Genomic DNA, 18993 nt, shown 5'->3' on the forward strand with positions numbered 1-18993 from the left:
CCTCTTAGTGAAAACCTGATTGTTTCCAAATAGGGAAAAGACATAGCTTCTCTAATCCAATGAGCATTAGTGGGAGGATGAGAATCCTTACATTTGATCAAAATAGCTCGAAATGGACGTTTTTTAAATTTCAGTACCGATTGGTAGCGGAATTCAGTATCGCAACAACATAAATGTCATGTTGATTACATAAAACAATAAAAAAAAACTTAAGAATTGTGTTGTTTCAGATCATTTTTCATACGTACTTTGAACAAGCAGCATTTTTGAGTGCTTGTTTTGGATGTCAGATTGCATTAAATATTTAATTTAAATATTAGACATGCCTTTCCCCTTAAAAAAAGGCTAAAAAAATGATCAACTTTGAATCAAGTAGAGTATACTGTAGGCACACAACAAAAACGTGTTTTTCCCGAACTTCAGGCAGGAAACACTTCTCTTCTGCTTTTCTGTGATCTCGTAAAAAACAGGAAGAAATTCTGCTTTGATCTGAAGAATACAATTAAAAACAACTCACCAAAGGAAAACTAGGAAATAAATGCTTCTTTTTTTTGTAATCGAGCTGATAAGAGATATGACAATAATTACATAAAACACTTTAAGTAATATGTGTTTGTTATGGTGCGTGTGTGGGTGGTTGGGATAGGGGGATAGAATATACAATCTGTACAGTATAAAAATCATTACGTCAAAGGGAAGTCCCAATAAAGATAGCTGTACAAGTGAGTATGTTTGTGCGTACAAGTATATGTGGTTTACAGAGACACAAAGCAACTAAAATCTAATCATCTGATGAGAGTTTCACCTGATGCTAACACAGAAATCATCCATATTGGTCAACAGATGCTATCTGATCGTTCTCATCTGCCGAACACCTCACCAAGACAATTGACATACGAGAAGGGCTATTCATTTCAGAGGCTGGTTAGCACGTCACTGTAGTTACTGAATAACTAGAGCAACACAGGTATATTTTAATAATTAATCAAAATTAAAAAACCTGTAGATGCTATCTGTCAAAAATAAAAAAAAAACACAAAAATGGGTATATAATAAATAATCTAATTAATACATTTTAAATAATATACCTGTAGACGCTACTGTAATTACAATAATAATTGAGGGACATGCAAATATAATAATATATTTTATATATTATAATAATTTTTTTGTATTAATTTATTTTATGGGGCGACATGGTGGCTCAGTGGTTAGCACTGTCACCTCACAGCAAGGAGGCCGCTGGTTCGAGTCCCAGCTGGGTCAGTTGGAATTTCTGTCTGGAGTTTGCATGTTCTCCCCTTGTTGGCATGGGTTTCCTTCGGGTGCTCTGGTTTCCCTCACAAGTCCATAGACATGCGCTATAGGTTAATTGACTAAACCAGAGGATCTCAAACTTTTTTCATTAAGTTAACACCTCAGAAAAAAAAAATGTCTCTCCAAGTACCACCATAATGACCCGGATTGAAATACAGTAGTGTAGTAGGCCCAGTAAAGCAGCTACAGATTTGTACAGGTCAAAAATGAGGCATATTAATTCCTATTAATAAGAATATTATTGGCAGCCACTTTAAACATCATAAATAGTTTGAACATTAACACTGCACTGTGTTTACATGTAAAAAATAAAAAAATAAAAAAATAAAAACACTAAAAACGTCAACATTTAAATTAAAATGTGCTTTTAAAAGTTAAAAATGATAGGTTGTTCTTAAAAAGTAAAAAAAAAAAAAGTGAAGTACTAACATAGTAGCCTATTTTTCAACATTTGGAAACATAGGCTATATGTCATCATATTCATAAATAAATAATAAATGAATAATAAAAAGTTTTTAAATATATGTAGCATGTACATATGACATATTTGATTCCTCTGTGTACCACTAGAAGGAAGCCCACGTACCACTAGTAGAACACGTACCACAGTTTGAGAACCACTAGACTAAATTAAATTGGGCGTAGTGTATGTGTGTAAATGAGTGTGCATGGATGTTTCCCAGTTATGGGCTGCAGCTTGAAGGGAATCCACTCTGTAAAACATGTGCTGGATAAGTTGGCGGTTCATTCCGCTGTGGCGACCCCTGATGAATAAAGGGACTAAGCCGAAGGAAAATGAATAAATAATATTATATTTTATTCATACATTAAACTTTTGAAAAAAGAAAATAAATTTTAAAAATAGATTAAAAGTACAAATTTTAAAACTATTGTATCTCACTCATATTAAAATACCACTATAATACCAAATAATCATTATTAATAATTAATATTAAAATATAATAATAAACACCAATAGCCATATAAAAAATGCATAAATAATAAACTTGACTAGTTCACTAAACAACCAAAAGTGATGTCTATATTTATCTCTAATGTAATTATAAACCTCTATGCATTGTTTTTCTCCATTCAACCCCCTATCCATAGTATCTTTTTATGTTATGATGTTATTAAAAGAACATTAATCATGCTATAATCTATGTAAAAACAATACCTTATTAAATCTTATTAGGTTTTATTCCGAGCAGTGACAGTGAACAGTATTACTAAAATTAGGGCAGTGCGATTAATCGAAATCAAATTGAAACCGCTATTTTAAACATTGCGATTAGATAATTGCAAGAGGCTGCGATATGAAATATATATTATTTATCTTCCCCATCCAGTGGAAATTCATGACTGTTGTCTGTGTGTGACAGCCTTACTAGCCAATAAAGTGAGCCCACTTTTGTTCTGCTGAATCAGAATTACACAACAAAACTATGCGGAACGCCCACAATAAAACAACAAACAGGAAAGCGCGAACAAGTGGGATGATGGCATCTGCCGCTTCAGAAGCATTAATAGACGAATTAATATAAAAGAAAAACAGCAGGGGCCTCATGTATCAACGCTGCGTACGCACAAAAACTTTGCGTACGCCAGGTTTCACGCTCAGAATCGCTCACGTTTGGATTTACTAACAATGAACTGAACGTGGGAATGTGCGCAGGTTCACGGCAGCTTTCTGGCAGGCGTACGCACATTTTTTGTGCGTGTCTGTTTTATTTCCATTGGCGACTCCTAGAGGCAGTTGTGTTAAATTCTTCTCTACAAAGTGTCTGATCCTTGCAATGGCAGCTGTATGAGACGGGTTCATATAGTAGGTATGTAAGATTTCCATACCATACAGTTGACCAGCTAAACATTAAAGCACAATTTGAAGCGGTCGCCTGTTTTCCCAATGTAATCTGAGCGATCTACTGCACACACATTGCTATAAAGACACTATCTGAAGATGAATTTGCATGCGTGAATCAGAAACATTTCCATTCAATAAATGTGCAAATAAAATATGATGCACAAACTTATTAATGATTCCTACTAGTCTTTCTCTTGATAAATAGTGGGCAAAATCTGATATGTAGCGGGGAAAAAAAGAAAGAATTCATTAGAAGCTGGATTCGAGCCGAGTTAATGCTCGAACATGTCAGTACAAGATCACATGCTTCTCATGAGGTGCGCTACTGAGACTGTTAAGGGTACTGCAACATTTTTCAGTTATAAACCACACTATTTCTGTTTTAAATGCACTCAGTGCGATGTTCAGACCCAACTGTGTTAACCGTATCAGCTAAACTCTCCCACTCTATTTTTTTCATTTGTTGTTAATTCCGGAGAACAAACTTGCAAATAACACCGCTTTTCTCCGGTCTACCTCCGAAAGCAGCACCTCCAATTCACATTCTGTTCAAAGTTTCTCTTTTTGCTTGATTTTGCCGTTGCTTTTTCGTTGGGTTTTGCCATTAGCATAGTCATTAGCATATTCATACGGGGGAGGAGGCAGGGAGGGGTTTTGTGCTCGTGCATGTTGCGCTCAGTTTCACGTTCATTCAGATGTACAAAAGAATGTGCGTGGGATTCGGCGTACGCAGTGTTTCATACATCTGAAATTTTTTCTGCGTACGCACATTTACAGCTTTGTGCGTACGCAAAGTTTTAGTAAGATTTCCACGCAAGTCTTCGTACATGAGGCCCCTGGTCTGTAATATGGGAATATCTTGGCTTCAAAGTCAAAGACACCAAACAAAACTAGGCAATTTGTAAGAGCTGTCGCAGAATTGTTGCCACAGCACGAGGAAATACAACAACCAGCGCCTAAAAAAGGACCAGATATGGCTATATGAGGAGTGGCTTGCTAAAAAGTCAACAAAAGTCATGCCAGTGACACTCAATCTAGCAAGCAAAGTACGATTTTAGAGTTGTTTCCTAATATAAGTTGAAATTTTTTCAGTTCTGCTCACTGCATTTTAGCAGTAAGAAGCTTCAATACAGATTATTGAGCTGAAGCTTCACAACAAAACCTAACCGAAATCGCAATATCTATAAAATAATAATAATAATAAAAAAATAACAATGAAAAAAAGACATTTTCCCTAAATCTCACGACCCTAACTATAATACTACAAAAGAATTATCAAGATGTTTTTTAAAGTAAATCTTACACTATTGCCGTTTCATTGGCAATAATAGCTCATTTATTCATGCGCATTTTCAGTGTGTGCTTAAAAACAGGAAGAGAGATGTTCAGCTAGGATCAGCATGGACATTTTTTTTTGTGTGTGCAAATGGTTTGTGTGAGTCAGAACATCATTGTTTATCTGGGTGAATGTGAACTGAAGCAGATATGGATCTCATTGTGATGGCAATAACCTCAATATACACTGACAGGGGAAACACCGCTGTTTCTACATGCTCATTTTGACTGCAATTCATTCTCAATATAAAAAGGCAAGTTAATGGACAACAACAACAACAACATAAAATAAAAAAAACAGGTCAATGTAAATTTTGCTGCAGGGAAGTGGAATAAACAAACAAGAAAACAACACTTCTGCTGGTGGTTTATATTGTTAGTGTTGCTTAAACGGATTGTGCAACAGACAAGATTTAAATTAGGTTAATTTCAGATGTGTTTTTCTTAATAATCTGGTTGTGAACTGAATTTCAGCATGGAAAAAAAAAATATTTAACGTGTATGAACTACTAGTACTACTGTTACTACTACTGCTGCTGCTTCTACTTCTGCTACTGCTACTGCTGCTGATGCTATACTTTTTCCACTTTTGTTCTTAATCATGGGTGGCCAAACTTGGACCTGGAGGTCCGGTGTCCTGCTGATTTTAGCTCCAACCCTAATCAAAAACACCTGAACAAGCTAATCAAGGTCTTACTAGGTATACTTGAAACACCCAGGCAGGTGAAGTTGGAGCTAAACCCTGCAGGGCACCAGACATCCAGGGACGAGATTGGTGACCCCTGTTCTAGTATATCTAGTAAGAGCTTAATTAGCTGGTTCAGGTGTGTTTGATTAAGGTTAAGCTAAACTCTCCAGGACACCGGCCCTCCAGGACCGAGTTTGGACACCCCTGGCCTTAATGGATGCTTGTTTTAGCAATGAAAAATAAGCAATTTTAACATTTAACTTTTCAGAATGCAGACTTTTTTGTCCTTACAATGATGTGGTCATATCTTACAATTCTGATTATTTTTTTAAAAGTACAAATTGTGACATTTAAACTCTCTGTATTCTTCAAAATATAGGCAGAAACAATTTTTAATTTTTTTGTATTTGTTGCCACTTATGGCTATTTCACGGCAAGATCAATTTAGTTAAAAACATACTATAATTTTGCTATAATATACCAATACATAATTAAAAATGAACACAAACAAACAAACAAACATTTCAATTAATTATTTCATCTCTCTGACACTTTAACTGACACTTGCACCAGTTTTGTACCAGACGCTATCTTACAATCACTCCATATCTCAAAAAAATAAAAATATATATAAAATAAAGACACAAAAGTGTGTTCGCACAGGTGAGTGGGTTTGATAAACCACCTGTAGAAACACTCTACTAAAAAACACCCCCTCTTTACTCTAGCACATAATTCTCTGAACACTATCAGTTCATAAATATAATTAGCACTTAATTATAATTAACATGTTGCCTGTTTTGTTGAATCGCTGTATGCCGCCTCAACTGTAAGTCACTTTAAACAAAAGTTTCTTACTACATGTATATGTGAAATAAAAAATTTTACATTAAAAAACATTAAATATAAAAGTTGATAACTCAAAATTCATGCATTTTTAAAAACATCCATCAAGTGTTCCCAGTCCCAGTCTAGTAGTAGTCTTTACATTTTCACATTTAACTAAAAGGCTTGACAGAGGTTACATCATTCTACAATAAATACAAATAAAGCCCGATTCAGATCACATTTTGTCACAATTTTGGCATGATTCCCTCAGGGTGTAGGGTGTCATGGGGATTCGTAAACGCCAAATGGGCATCGAGATACAAGATTCAATCATTTGTCCTCGTGTCATGTGGCATAGTTTATGACCATGTCTGCGGTGCTTCATGATACCATTGCAGTAAGTCCAACATGTATAATTTTTTCCCCGTTCTTCCGTCACATGAGTGACACTGGCCTTTGATGGATGTTTTTAAAAATGCGTAAGTTTTAAGTTATCATATATGAGACTTAAAATCCTAATTAATGTAATGTAAAACCTTTCATCTCGTTTACATACATTTAGTCAGACGCCTTTGTCCAAAGTAACTTACAATTGAGGCGGCATTCAGCGATTTAACAAAAACAGGCACCACACACAGGAAGTGATAAATAAACAAATGAACTGATAGTGTTTAGAGTATTATGTGCTAGAATAAAGACCTAGAGTGGCTAATTTGGCAAATAAAACCCTTCTTTTCTATGTCTGGTCATAAAAATAAAATGTTATGTTATATGCTCTCATACATGCTCGGAATTTATCTCTTTCAGTTTGAAAAATGTTTTTTTTATATGTTTTCTCTCATAATGCACCAAGTGAGCAAGAACAACAACTGCTGTCAACTTAAAAAAGCATGCATGACGCATCTGTATCATCATAAACCATCAAAATAAAAATAAAAAAATGAACAAAAAATAATAATAAAATAAAAATGAACTTGCTGGCTTTAGCAAATACTACTTACACTGTGCTGGTCTGCATGTCATTCCAGCTCTTGTTGAAGTTGTGCCGCAGTTCACTCAGAGCCGTGATCCCCAGTTTCTGTTTCAACTCCAAGTGACGCTTCTCTTTGGAGGCCAGGACTTGTTTCAAAGTAGTGATTTCTTCTTCTAACTGACAACAAAAATAAGACAAAGTTGGTGGCTGAGCTGCTCTTAGATTTATATATAACAGGGATATGAACAACTAATTCAGTTCTACCTTTCTGATGCTTTGAAAATTATCACAGCAAAATAATCACTAAACATCAACTGCCAACACAAGTTTGCTGCAAGAATCTAATCAGAATTACTGGAATAAATAATAATTGTTTCAAAAAGCATACAAATATTTAGACTCTTCAACCATCGTACATTAAATTGCAATGTTAAAAGTGAGAAAGTATTAGCAAAATAGAAGATAAACTTTGATGTAAGCTTAAAGTACCCAGATAAATCTGAGTCTCTATTAGCAAGTAGCTAGCATGTTTAGACTAGTCTATTTAACGTTGTTAAAATGTTTATCATGTTACATGTATTATCATGCAGCAAGCATGTTTCTAACATCAGATTTAACAGCATTTGTCTAGCATGTGAAAGTTTTATAAGGAATTAGCATGTTTCTAACACAAAATAACATTCAAGCATATGTTAACATATCATATGGCAAGCTTCTAGCACATTTCTGTGTATGCTAGCATGAATTAGTCACTGCTAGCACAAGTTAGCATGTTTTGAACACAAATTAACGTTTCTTTATTAGTTACCATGGATTGTTTTGCACTGTAAATAATGAATTAGCACACTGCTAACATAAATTAGCACATCTTTCTCCTAAATTTGTATGTTGCTAGCAGGAATTGACACATGTCTAGCATGGTGAACATGTTAACATGGATTAATGTCGCTAGCACATTTCTAACACAGACTAGCCCAATGCCATCAGGAATAACATGTTTCTTTCTACCATGAATGAACATGTGTCATATATTTTAGCAAACTAGTCAAATATTCTTGTGATATCAAAAAAAGCATTATATTCTTTTCCTGACAGATAAAAATAGACTATAAAAGAACTGTAGAGATTATTCAGCCATACAGATATGAACTAACACATTACCCTATTGTTTTAAATGATTCATATCAGTCATTTTGAATGGAAGTTCTCTAAAACGGAAATGCCTCCCATCATTCTTGTTTAGAAAAAAGTGAATATTATGTGTCTTCTTTCTCAAACTGTGTCACTGTTAACGTCAGACTTGAATCACTCAGTGGACCATGAAGATTTGGGAGGATAAAGTAGCTCAAGGAAAAAAGGAAAGCTTTGGTCACATGATTTTCAATCATGAGTGTATGCTTTGCATGAGATAATGCAGACCATTTCTGTGCGGCAACAGCTCAGCAAACAATGGTACAGTACTAAAGACCAGATCACATGGCAGCACTATCAGCTTTAATATAAATGAATCATTTCCATCCTCATTTTTTTTAAAGGTTATAACAGATAAAAGTGGCTTCCTGAGCCAATAGTACATGTTCACTTTTTGCATTGAGTCACATCATGCAAATGTGCAAAATTTACATAATAGGCAGGACCATTTCTGCTTTAGCTTTGAGGCCTTTGAGTACAAAAGCAACCCTTTTTTTCTGAGGACAACCAGTCCTTATCCATCCACATTTTCCCAACACCCTATGATGAATTATGGGAGTGACTCTGTTACACTGTAAATAATTATTGAAGTGCTTAAAATCTCCTCATATTTCACACTATATATCAAATCCTAAAAAGAAACTTAATCAAATAAACAAATTACTTTCAGCAGACCATGATTAACCCAAAACTTGAAACAAGCCTTACTGGAATAATATTAAAGACATGTGAAAGTGATCATGAACTAGCTCTTTTATTGATTTATTTTGTCACCTGGGCCCTGGTTTTTCAAAAGTAATCCACTAGGATTTTGGATAAGGGATTGGATCAAATCTTGAAAATGGGTTTTTTAAAAGAAAAAACAGATTACTAATCAGATTAGATCACGTAATCCAATCTTGGTTTTGATCCGGATCAAACCTTTAGTTTGGGTTTTTCAGACCTTTTTTTGTAGGATTTGGATCACTTTGATCCAAAAAACCTGGATTAAACTGATCCCATCAGAAGTGTGAATTTAGCGTGGATTTCATGCCTAAAATTTAATGAAAACTTTAAAAATGTATTAAATAATACTATTTTTGGATCATGCAGTATCTTACGAGATATACTATTTATTCATAAGGTTTTAACTTTATTTGTTCATCCGTCAGGCTATATTGATTATTGGCTTTAATGTATTCAGCCTTTCAGTATAGGCCTACAGCAAAGTAGAAAGAGTTTGGCCTCATAAAATAATCCCCCAAACAGCTGTCAAAACTGACCAAAAACAATCAATTTTTTTCTTTCACTAACTGATATATATATTCAGCACAATGAAAAGTATTTTTCTTTTTAGAATATTTATTAGTGATGCATGCAATGATTACAGAATAACAAAAATAAATTGCAAAGAATGGTAATAGCTAATTTTTGAAATCACTTTCAACAATTGCAAAAAGAGACTGAAAGGGCAGAAGCACAGCTTCATCTGGCAGAGGAACAACTGACTCTGATCAAACTGCAGCAAACCAAGGCCAATGACTTGAGATCCGCCTCCTAAAGGCTACGCTCAGACAAGCTGCTCTCTCCACATCAGATGAGGAAGTCTGAAATTATTGTGGAGTTTTTGACATTAAGTCTTTTTTTATTTACATCTATATTTGAAACTAATCATAAATATCCTCAATGTACAGTGTTTGTGTTGTAGGTCTCAGATGAGCGGACTGCTGGAAGAGGATGGGGTGGGCTTTTTCTTGTTTTTATTATTTATTATTATTATTATTTTAATAATTATCACATTTTCTTAGTTTTCATTTCAAATAAAAATAAAGTTATATTGGCCCCACGCTGGCTATTCTACTTGTCGCTCTTTACATATCTATAGTTCCACATTGTGATGTCCTATGCTGTTTAAGCACTGGTTATCCAAATTTAGTGATCCTGAAAAGTTCCTATCCGGATCAGATTGATCCAATCCGATGTTGCTTTGAAAAACTGGCTCAAAAAGTAAGCTGGATTACCTGATCACGGATCGCAAAAACAGGATTACTAAATCTGGATCAATTTTATCCGGATTAAACCTTTTGAAAAACCGGGCCCAGAGGATCATTTATGATATCCATGTAGATTTCTCTCGAAAAAATCTAAATCATCAAGTAATAATACTCTTTAAATAATCTTGACGCCATCTTTCTGATGGCTTGGAAGAAAATTTCACTGCTCTGGTATTATTTTAGTATGATGACTTCTTAAATACCAAAAGCTAAAATTGAAAGTTGAAATCTCAGATCATGACCCCTTTAACATCTTAAGGCCAAAAGTGTTTTTTTACATGCATTTTTTAATTTCTCTTTGCTATTTGGGTTGATTGGAACCTAATTAGAATAAAACCTAATATCATCTTTTGTTATGATGCTCTTTCCTGACTGTTTTTAAAGCATATATAACATTTAAAATTTATTAAACATGTTTTGACTATCAGAGAGTAAAAACAAATTTTTTTTCCCCATTTTGGTCAGTTAAAAATAGTGTTTGGGACATTTCATATGCTGCAAAACAGGATGACACTGTACGTCTGTAACAAAATATAAAACATTCAAAGTATTTTAAATAGCCACTTAAGAGCTAAAATGTGCTGTCCACGTATGTGAACACTAAGCCCTAGGAGGTTCAATATTATCGTATTATAGAAAGTACACAGCAAAAATAATCTGGATGAACAATCATAAATATAATAAAATATTATTTTACAATTATTTCTCAGTTCTTTGAAGTGGAAGTTTCCCATTCCGGAAGCACAACCCATGATTTGAACTTTGAATGTACAGTTGAAGTCAGAATTATTAGCCCCCCTGTTTATTTTTTCCCAATTTCTGTTTAACTGAGAGAAGTTTTTTTTTTCCAGCACATTTCTAAACATAATAGTTTTAATAACTCATTTCTAATAACTGATCTATTTTATCTTTGCTATGATGACAGTAAGTAATATTTTACTAAATATTTTTTAAGACACTCATACACAGCTTAAAGTGACATTTAAAGGCTTAACTACAGGTAAGTTAATTAGGGTAACTAGGCAGGTTAGGGTAATAGGCAAGTTATTGTATAACGATGGTTTGTTCTGTAGACTATCGAAAAAAATGCTTAAAGGGGCTATTAATTTTGACCTTAAAATGGTTTTTAAAAAATTAAAAACTGTTTTTATTTTAGATAAAATAAAACAAATAAGACTTTCTCCAGAATAAAAAATATGATCAGACATCCAAATTTCCTAGCTCTGTTAAACATAATTTGGGAAATATTTAAAAAAGAAAAAAAGATCAAAAGGGGGGCTAATAATTCTGACTTCAACTGTATGTGCAAAAAAGTGCATGACAGAACTGAACAGAGTAAAGTACCTTAGTCAACTCATTCTCCATTTCCTCTCGCTCCTCTTCTGTGTATGTGTTGTTAAGGTCCACTTCTGACACCATGTCCTCATCCGCTTCCTTTAGAGACTCCTTGTCTAATAAACCTGCAATAAATGTACAAAAATAGAAGAACAATGAAAGATCTGTTAACATGTTTCAGTCAAATGTACAAATCTATGAAAGGGCATTAGATTTCACAGAAGTAACTTGTGTAAAGTCAATCAACTGGCCATTGCTAAATGATGGCAAAACCCCCCAAAAAGTCTCAAAAGTTCATATTTAAAACATAGGAAAATGTGTTTATTATCCATAATAACATTTATTTTAGTTTTTTTTTTTTTATGAACGCTGCTATCCTCATGCCAATCCAACATACACTAATATTTAAAGTATTGCATTGGTTAGAATTAAGTTAATTCTAGTTAATACTCACCAGTGGTCAATCACAGCAAAACAAAGTATAACTCTAATATTAAGAAACATATGAAACATTATTATAATTATAATTTTTTTTTCATTAAATTCGGTTACCCAAAGGTAGATTGGGTTAACTATAATCCTTGAACCTGACTAAAATATGAAGTTAAGTTTTGCATGACTCAAAAAATGTAGTTGCAACCCGATTAACTTATCAAAATAAGATAAAGTAGCAAAAACATTTGTTATCATGACTTCTTGTCATATTGTTTTTTACAATGTACTTAAGACCAGGTCTTAACAAAATTGCTATGTTTAAGCAACATTCATTATTGATAATGTTGAAACACTTGTGCTGATTGTGCACTGACACATCTGTTTAAAGTTTTTTGATGAATAAATTGTTTAATAAATAGAGACAGTTTTGGTAATATGAATGCATCCTTGCTGAATAACAGTGTATTTACACATACTTAGCTTAAATAAATAAATCATCAACTATTTTAATATTTTAAAATTGTATTTAATTTTTTTATTGATGCAAGTAATTAATTTTGTTTTATTTGTGACGAGTTTAGTTTTTTTTTGTAATTTGGATGTGCATTTTTACATTAACAATGTTATTAATTCTGATTTACTAAAACCAAAGAAAATTTCATTTGTAACCTTTTTTCTCTTATTCCTGAAAAAAATAACTATCAGCAGTAAGATTAAGGGCCCTATCATACACCCGGCGCAATGACGCAACTGTTGTTTGCTTGTTGATAGTCGTTTTGATGTTTTGCACCATGCTGTTTAAATAGCAAATGCATTTGTGTTCATATGTGTGCCCATAGGCCGTCTGGTCTAAAAAGGGAAGCGTGTTAAGGCGCATTGCTGATGCGTTGCTATTTTGAGAAACTAAATTATTTGAGGATGTACAGCAATACGCAAATATCTTTACAAATGAAAAATAATTAAAGGATTGAAATATTACAAAAATTATTATTTTCTCCATAAATATAAAACCATACTTTCATACCTTCTTCATTTGTTTTTTTTTCAGTTTATTCATGACAACTTGCTTTTGTATAATGTTATTATTATTAGTAGTAGTATTTATTATATGCATGTTTATATCTCTTATTAAAAACAAGCTTAGATTTGCCCACCTGTCAGGTTTTGGACCATATGGGAAATAGCATGTGTCTTTGAATATTACTCCAAAAAATAAAATCCTTGTGCTTAACAAACGAAATGAATTATGTAGGCTAATGGATTTCTGTGCATACAACATTGTTTCCCTATCCACGAAAGAGACTGAAAGTGAAAGTAAAGAATTAGGATGCTCATCTCTCATTCTCGCGCTGCAGATGCTCTGGTAAACTGTTTTCTCGCTAGTGACGTGCTTAGTTTTTCCATTTGCAAAGTCTGCCATGTAAATAGCAAATGCACAATGGCGCGACGCAACTGACTCTTAAAGGGAATGGGAGATGAGACTGATTAGTTTATTCTCAAAACACACCTATAACTCATTTAGAGAATAAGCACAACCCTGTTAGACCATGTGCGACGCCATTTTTTTCCCGTCCTTAAAATAGCAAAAGTTGATTGGGACACACCCTTTATATGTTTGCTCCCTGCGCTTTTGTGCCTGGAACTGATGTTTAGCTGCTCTGTATAATAGCTTACAATTATTTTTAGATCATCGATTTTTAAACCGTGATGAACATTGGTCACAGAAACTTGATCCTTTAACCTGCATAAGCTGATGAAAAGCAAACATCACATTTTCAGAGCATTCAAGATTTAATTTAATGTAACAAAGTGTGAGTAGTAAAAATGATCTTACGTATACTGTACAAGAAACCTCACATTAAATTAAATTCAGAACTGGATGGAAACATGGCTATTTTTATGGGTAAACTAATTACCTAACTGTACTGTAGGTAACACAAGTTCAGCCATTATGCATAAATGGCATTTGCGATTGTACAGAAACCACCCTTCAATCTATGTGACAACAGCAATGAAGCCTTTAAGCACATTTAACCATCACCTTTCCTATGTAATTATCCTGCTTCACCCCTGAACGAAGGTGTATTTTTCCATGTATAATGAAAGGTTGTACACAAAAAGACAGAAAACAGCTTGAAATCTGCAATACAGTCTTGCAAACTAACCAGATCCATCATCTGAAGGTAACAGATTTAATAGAGCTGTAACCTTTAAGAGCAGATCACATTAAAAAGTATCTAAGCTGACATAATGGCATTATTATAAACATGTTTCATAACAACAAAAGGGCAATTTTAATCTAAAGCTGAAACATGATGACCAGAATAGAAGTATTGTCTATTTTCAGTGAAAACAAATGTAATCTAAATGAAGTTTAAATTCAAATTAGTTCAAATTAAATTAAACTGCATCTCTTTGTAAACATTTTAAAGTATCAGAGCTTTAATGTAGGGTCAGAAATCTCTCTAAAATGCGCTTGTTGTGTTCAAAAGGTGGAAACATTTGTTTTCTTTGTGTTTAGAATAAAAGGAGGACGAGTAAATGAAGTTTTATTTAGGAGTGGACTAACTGGTAAGCCAAGAAAAAGAGGACATGAAAAGAGGAATATGGCTTAACCACTACACTAATTATTAATCCGTGGTAGCCACAGCGGAATGAACCGCCAACTTATCCAGCAAGTTTTTACACAGCGGATGCCCTCGCAGCCGCAACCCATCTCTGGGAAACATTCTCACACACACACACACACACACACACACTCATACACTTCGGACAATTAAGCCTATTCAATTTACCTGTACCACATATCTTTGGACTGTGAAACCGGAGCACCCGGAGGAAACCCACGCGAACGCAGGGAGAACATGCAAACTCCACACAGAAAAGCCAACTGACCCAGCCGAGGCTCGAACCTGCGACCCAGCGACCTTCTTGCTGTGAGGCGACAGCACTACCTACTGCGCCACTGCGTCGCCATATGCATTAATCATTCTGTGAAATTATATTGAAATGATGGTCCCTGCATGATGTGTATGCTTAAACTAACTTTATAATTAGACTCAAATACAAACACCCTGTATCTTCCACAATGAACAATAGAGCTGGAAAACGAAACTGCAATAATGAAGCACTAATGCATTTGCTACGGATCCAGTAAAGTAAGTAAATGTTGAGGTTGTTTTTGTCTGGAGGGAAACTAGAGTCACATCTCGGAGGTCTGGTCAGTCATTAAATGAGAAACTGATTAGAGTGCAGTGGCATGAAACGCGTGATACACTTTCAAAGGCTAATGCAATCAGCAGGTTGAAGAGCAGAGCAGAACGACTGAAGAAAAGTGAACAGGAATGAGATCTCCGAATCACTGTTTACGCCACACACAACAGCTTGTACTGAAGATTATATCTAACTGTTTAAAACAAAACCAACGTGGTTCACTGATTGTTTGTAACTCACTGGATTAAGGTTGTGCATGTTTAACTAGATTTGTTGCCAATGGAACATATGCTGTTAACTACACAATATGCTTTATCTGTCATGATAATCACTATTGATGCATCTTCGTATATGAATCTTTTGACCAATACTGGTACACTGTAAACAATATTTGTAAATGAACAGTTTTTCGTATTTGGTGATTTTTTTTTTCAGTTAATTCTGCTTTTGAATTGCATTATGGGATATTGACTTTTTCTCAAAAAAGCTTTTTAAGTTAAAAATGACTCTTTATGACATTTTTAATAGTTTGAAGTATAGTCTGTGTTTGTGTTGTAAATTACAGTACAACAACCTAGTAACTGTCAGTACTTTATCTGGTATTTTAGAGACTTAATTCTCTGTATAGGAATATACTATTAACTATAACAACTATAAAAATCCCAATAAAAGTCACTTTGTTAATCTGCAGTGTTGAATTTTTAGCATCAAAAGTGGACAGAGCAGAGATAAAACTCCCATAATGTGAACCACAAGATACAAAACCTGTTAATTAACAGATATTTTTACCAGATAATTCTGTATATTTGGTTTTAAACCAATAACCAATGCATAGACAGACAAATACGGAAAAAAAACCTTAACTGCATAAAACAAAGCAAACAAACTAAAATGCATGGAAACATCCATCTCTACAAATTCTGTCTTCTTTTTTACGATAAAAAACTTTTCTTGCTTTTCATCTATCTTTTAAAACACACATCTGTGGTATGCAACATGTCACGTCACGTGGAAAGCAGATGAAAAGCTCATTGCCAACAGCACAGACCTGAAGTGTGTCAACCAGCAGATTTTTGGGCTAAAATAACGTGTGTCAAAAATCTTTTCCTCATTGCATTATTCCGTCCAGCAGCATTGATACTGTTGTCTTTCAGTGCTTGCAAAATTTCCAAATCCTTGTAGCCTTTCAGGCAGGCACTCTTCAGTTTTTGGTAGCCCCACATAAATTCAAGTGGCCCAGAATAGACATTATTTACTAAAACAACAACAACAACAACAACAACAACAACAACAACAACAACAACAACATATTGTACATTTACTAAATGAAAAATATATATAATGACATTTATTATAGACTACACATATTTTTTTCTAAATAACCACATTGTATTGAATTATTTGGTCCCACTTTATATTAAGTGTCCTTAACTACTATGTACTTACATCAAAAAATAAATACAATGTACTTACTGTGTTTATAATGTATTTGAGAACACTTGTGGTGCTTTTGAGTTGGGATATACGTTGGGTTATGAACAGGTTTGGTGGTATGGGTAGGTTTAAGGGTGGGTTAAGGTGTAAGGGATGGTCAACAGTGTATTTACAAATGTAATTACAAAAGTTAATTACAGATGTAATTACATACATGTATTTAATCAAGCAAAAGTACACAATAAAGACATGTATTTACACAATAAGTACATTGTAACAAACTATTAATTCTTGTGTAAGTACATATTAGTTAAGGCCACTTAATATAAAGTGGGACCAATTATTTTAATTAATTAATTAATTAATTGTATTTATTTATTTTTATTTCTTTGATTCTGTAATAAACCTGGTATAGGCCTACTTGTATTGTTTTATTAATTTTATTTTTTAATCAACTTAGTATAAAAGTACCAGTTCTTTTGACACCAGCTAGCGCAAATGCAGATTCAAACACATATTGATAGTGGGGGTTCTTATTGCATGAAAATTACATACAAGATAATTATTTATTCATTTGTGAGAGAAAGCAAAAGCAGTAATAAAGGCTATATTTTTCTGACATTATCATACAGATATCATTATCAGGCAGGATGGATAAGTTTTTGGTAGTCCAACTGGAAAACATAATAGCCCCGATCCATCGGGCTAGCAGTTTTTTGTGCTTTTTTGCTTAAAACAGCTTAAAGATTAAAGATTAAAAGCTATGAAAGTGCTTCTATGCTCTTATTGGTCAAAGTCACAAATTATGGAAACAGGCAAAAATAAAACAAGCTACTGTCAGTCGAGACAACGTGAAATGTTGCTATTCATATACCACACCGTATGAAACAAAACAACTAATTCTTGCATCCTGACACTTATTGTCATATACCAATTTACATCGAACAGATCATGCCAAAAGCAGGCTAATATTTTGTAGTCTAAACCTAGCATATTAATATAAATATTTCATTTTATGAATCCTACAAAAACTCTCAGGTTTTCCTGTTGAAATTTTATCTGGATATTTAAATGTCACTTTAAATGGGGGAAAAAAAGAGTCCAGCATGGTGTATGATGTTCTGTGTGGCTGACATTTAAATATGAACAATCCTTATGACAGTCCCAGAAGAAAATGGGTAAAAAAGATTTTTTTAGAGGGAAAAGACTGATAATAAAATGTTAAGTAATATATACCAACGGACCTCAACAGTACTACTCAGTACAGTAGAATACTGTATGTAAGATGCAATTGCTGTTTATTTACCCATAAGAGGAAAGGATACAGTATACTGCAATAGATTCCTCAGTGTATAAATCAAATCTAAAGGTTGGATCTTCAAGCTCAATTCAGAAGAAAGGTTGCTTTATAAAAGTAATTATCTCACCATTCCACAGCCTCATTGTTCAGGTTGCCTAGCAACTTCTCTGATGCCTCACATCAACCTCCCAATTATCCCATAAATCAGTTTCCCTAAATCTATTTAAGGGCTTGCGCCTCGAATAAGAGGAAGTACAGAGGATCATTTTCATGCTAAATATGTAAAATAATACCCTTTCTATTCCATTACCTTTCTACTGTGTCTACAGACACTTTGTTGAAGGTTTATTACTGGAAAAAAATAGAGCTACGCAATATTGAATTTGTTCGTTCAATACCACCAAGATAAAGTGCCTAGTCGGCAATGATTTAAACCAAGTGCATTTGGAATATACAGTAGTAAGGTTTGTTGCATTACTAAAGGAAAAATTTAGGATCCGGGAAGCAAAAAAAAAGTCAGAAAAGTGGCTAATTTGTTCAAATTCATAATTTAATTAATAATAATTCATTTGAAGGGTCATGACACCCCCCACTTTCGGTTCAAGTCTACATTACAATGGGCGTGGAGCTCCGCAAGCAGAGGGCAGGAGTGGGCGTGGCTAGCAGGGGAGAAGGAGGGGAGCGAACAACTGTTGTCAGTAGGCTCACAAAATGAGACACAAACCGTTAGGAGACGCATGATTTTATAGTTTGCAAAGTTAAAATGCAAAGAAATAAACAGTAATTTAATGCCCTGCTACATTTGTTATTCATAACTTCATATACAGTTAACTACAATTTATATGATGATAAAGATAATCATGTTCATACAAACACAATGAGGACTTGTTCCCTTAATACCGGGGTCTGAATCATAGATCTGAAAGCAGACTCACTGCAGCAGGTCTCTTGACCAATTCAACCACTAGCCTTGTTGGTAATCTAGAGGATTTAGGCAAACACAGCAGCACAGCGATGTGTCTAAAAGTGAACAAACTTATGATTAAA

The 18993-nt window shown here is 34.0% G+C and overlaps 2 protein-coding genes across 13 annotated transcripts in view; one reads left to right on the forward strand and one right to left on the reverse strand.

The window, feature by feature from the left end:
• esco2 (establishment of sister chromatid cohesion N-acetyltransferase 2) overlaps window positions 1–3423 on the forward strand; it is a 365881-nt gene extending 362458 nt beyond the window's left edge. Inside the window, exon 5 of the transcript XR_012395470.1 lies at window positions 2876–3423. The gene's annotated coding sequence lies outside the window, so the exon portion shown is untranslated. The remainder of the gene's footprint in view (window positions 1–2875) is intronic.
• The window catches only part of tpd52l1 (tpd52 like 1), a 45074-nt gene that overhangs the window by 15131 nt on the left and 10950 nt on the right, over window positions 1–18993 (reverse strand). For all 12 annotated transcript variants that reach the window (XM_073932510.1, XM_005160821.6, XM_073932513.1 and 9 more), the window contains 2 exon segments: window positions 11574–11689; window positions 7034–7182 (listed from right to left, as the gene is read on the reverse strand). In XM_073932510.1, the coding sequence (XP_073788611.1) occupies window positions 7034–7182; window positions 11574–11689 (265 nt within the window).

This window comes from Danio rerio, chromosome 20, assembly GCF_049306965.1.
Source record: "Danio rerio strain Tuebingen ecotype United States chromosome 20, GRCz12tu, whole genome shotgun sequence".
NCBI lineage: Eukaryota > Metazoa > Chordata > Actinopteri > Cypriniformes > Danionidae > Danio > Danio rerio.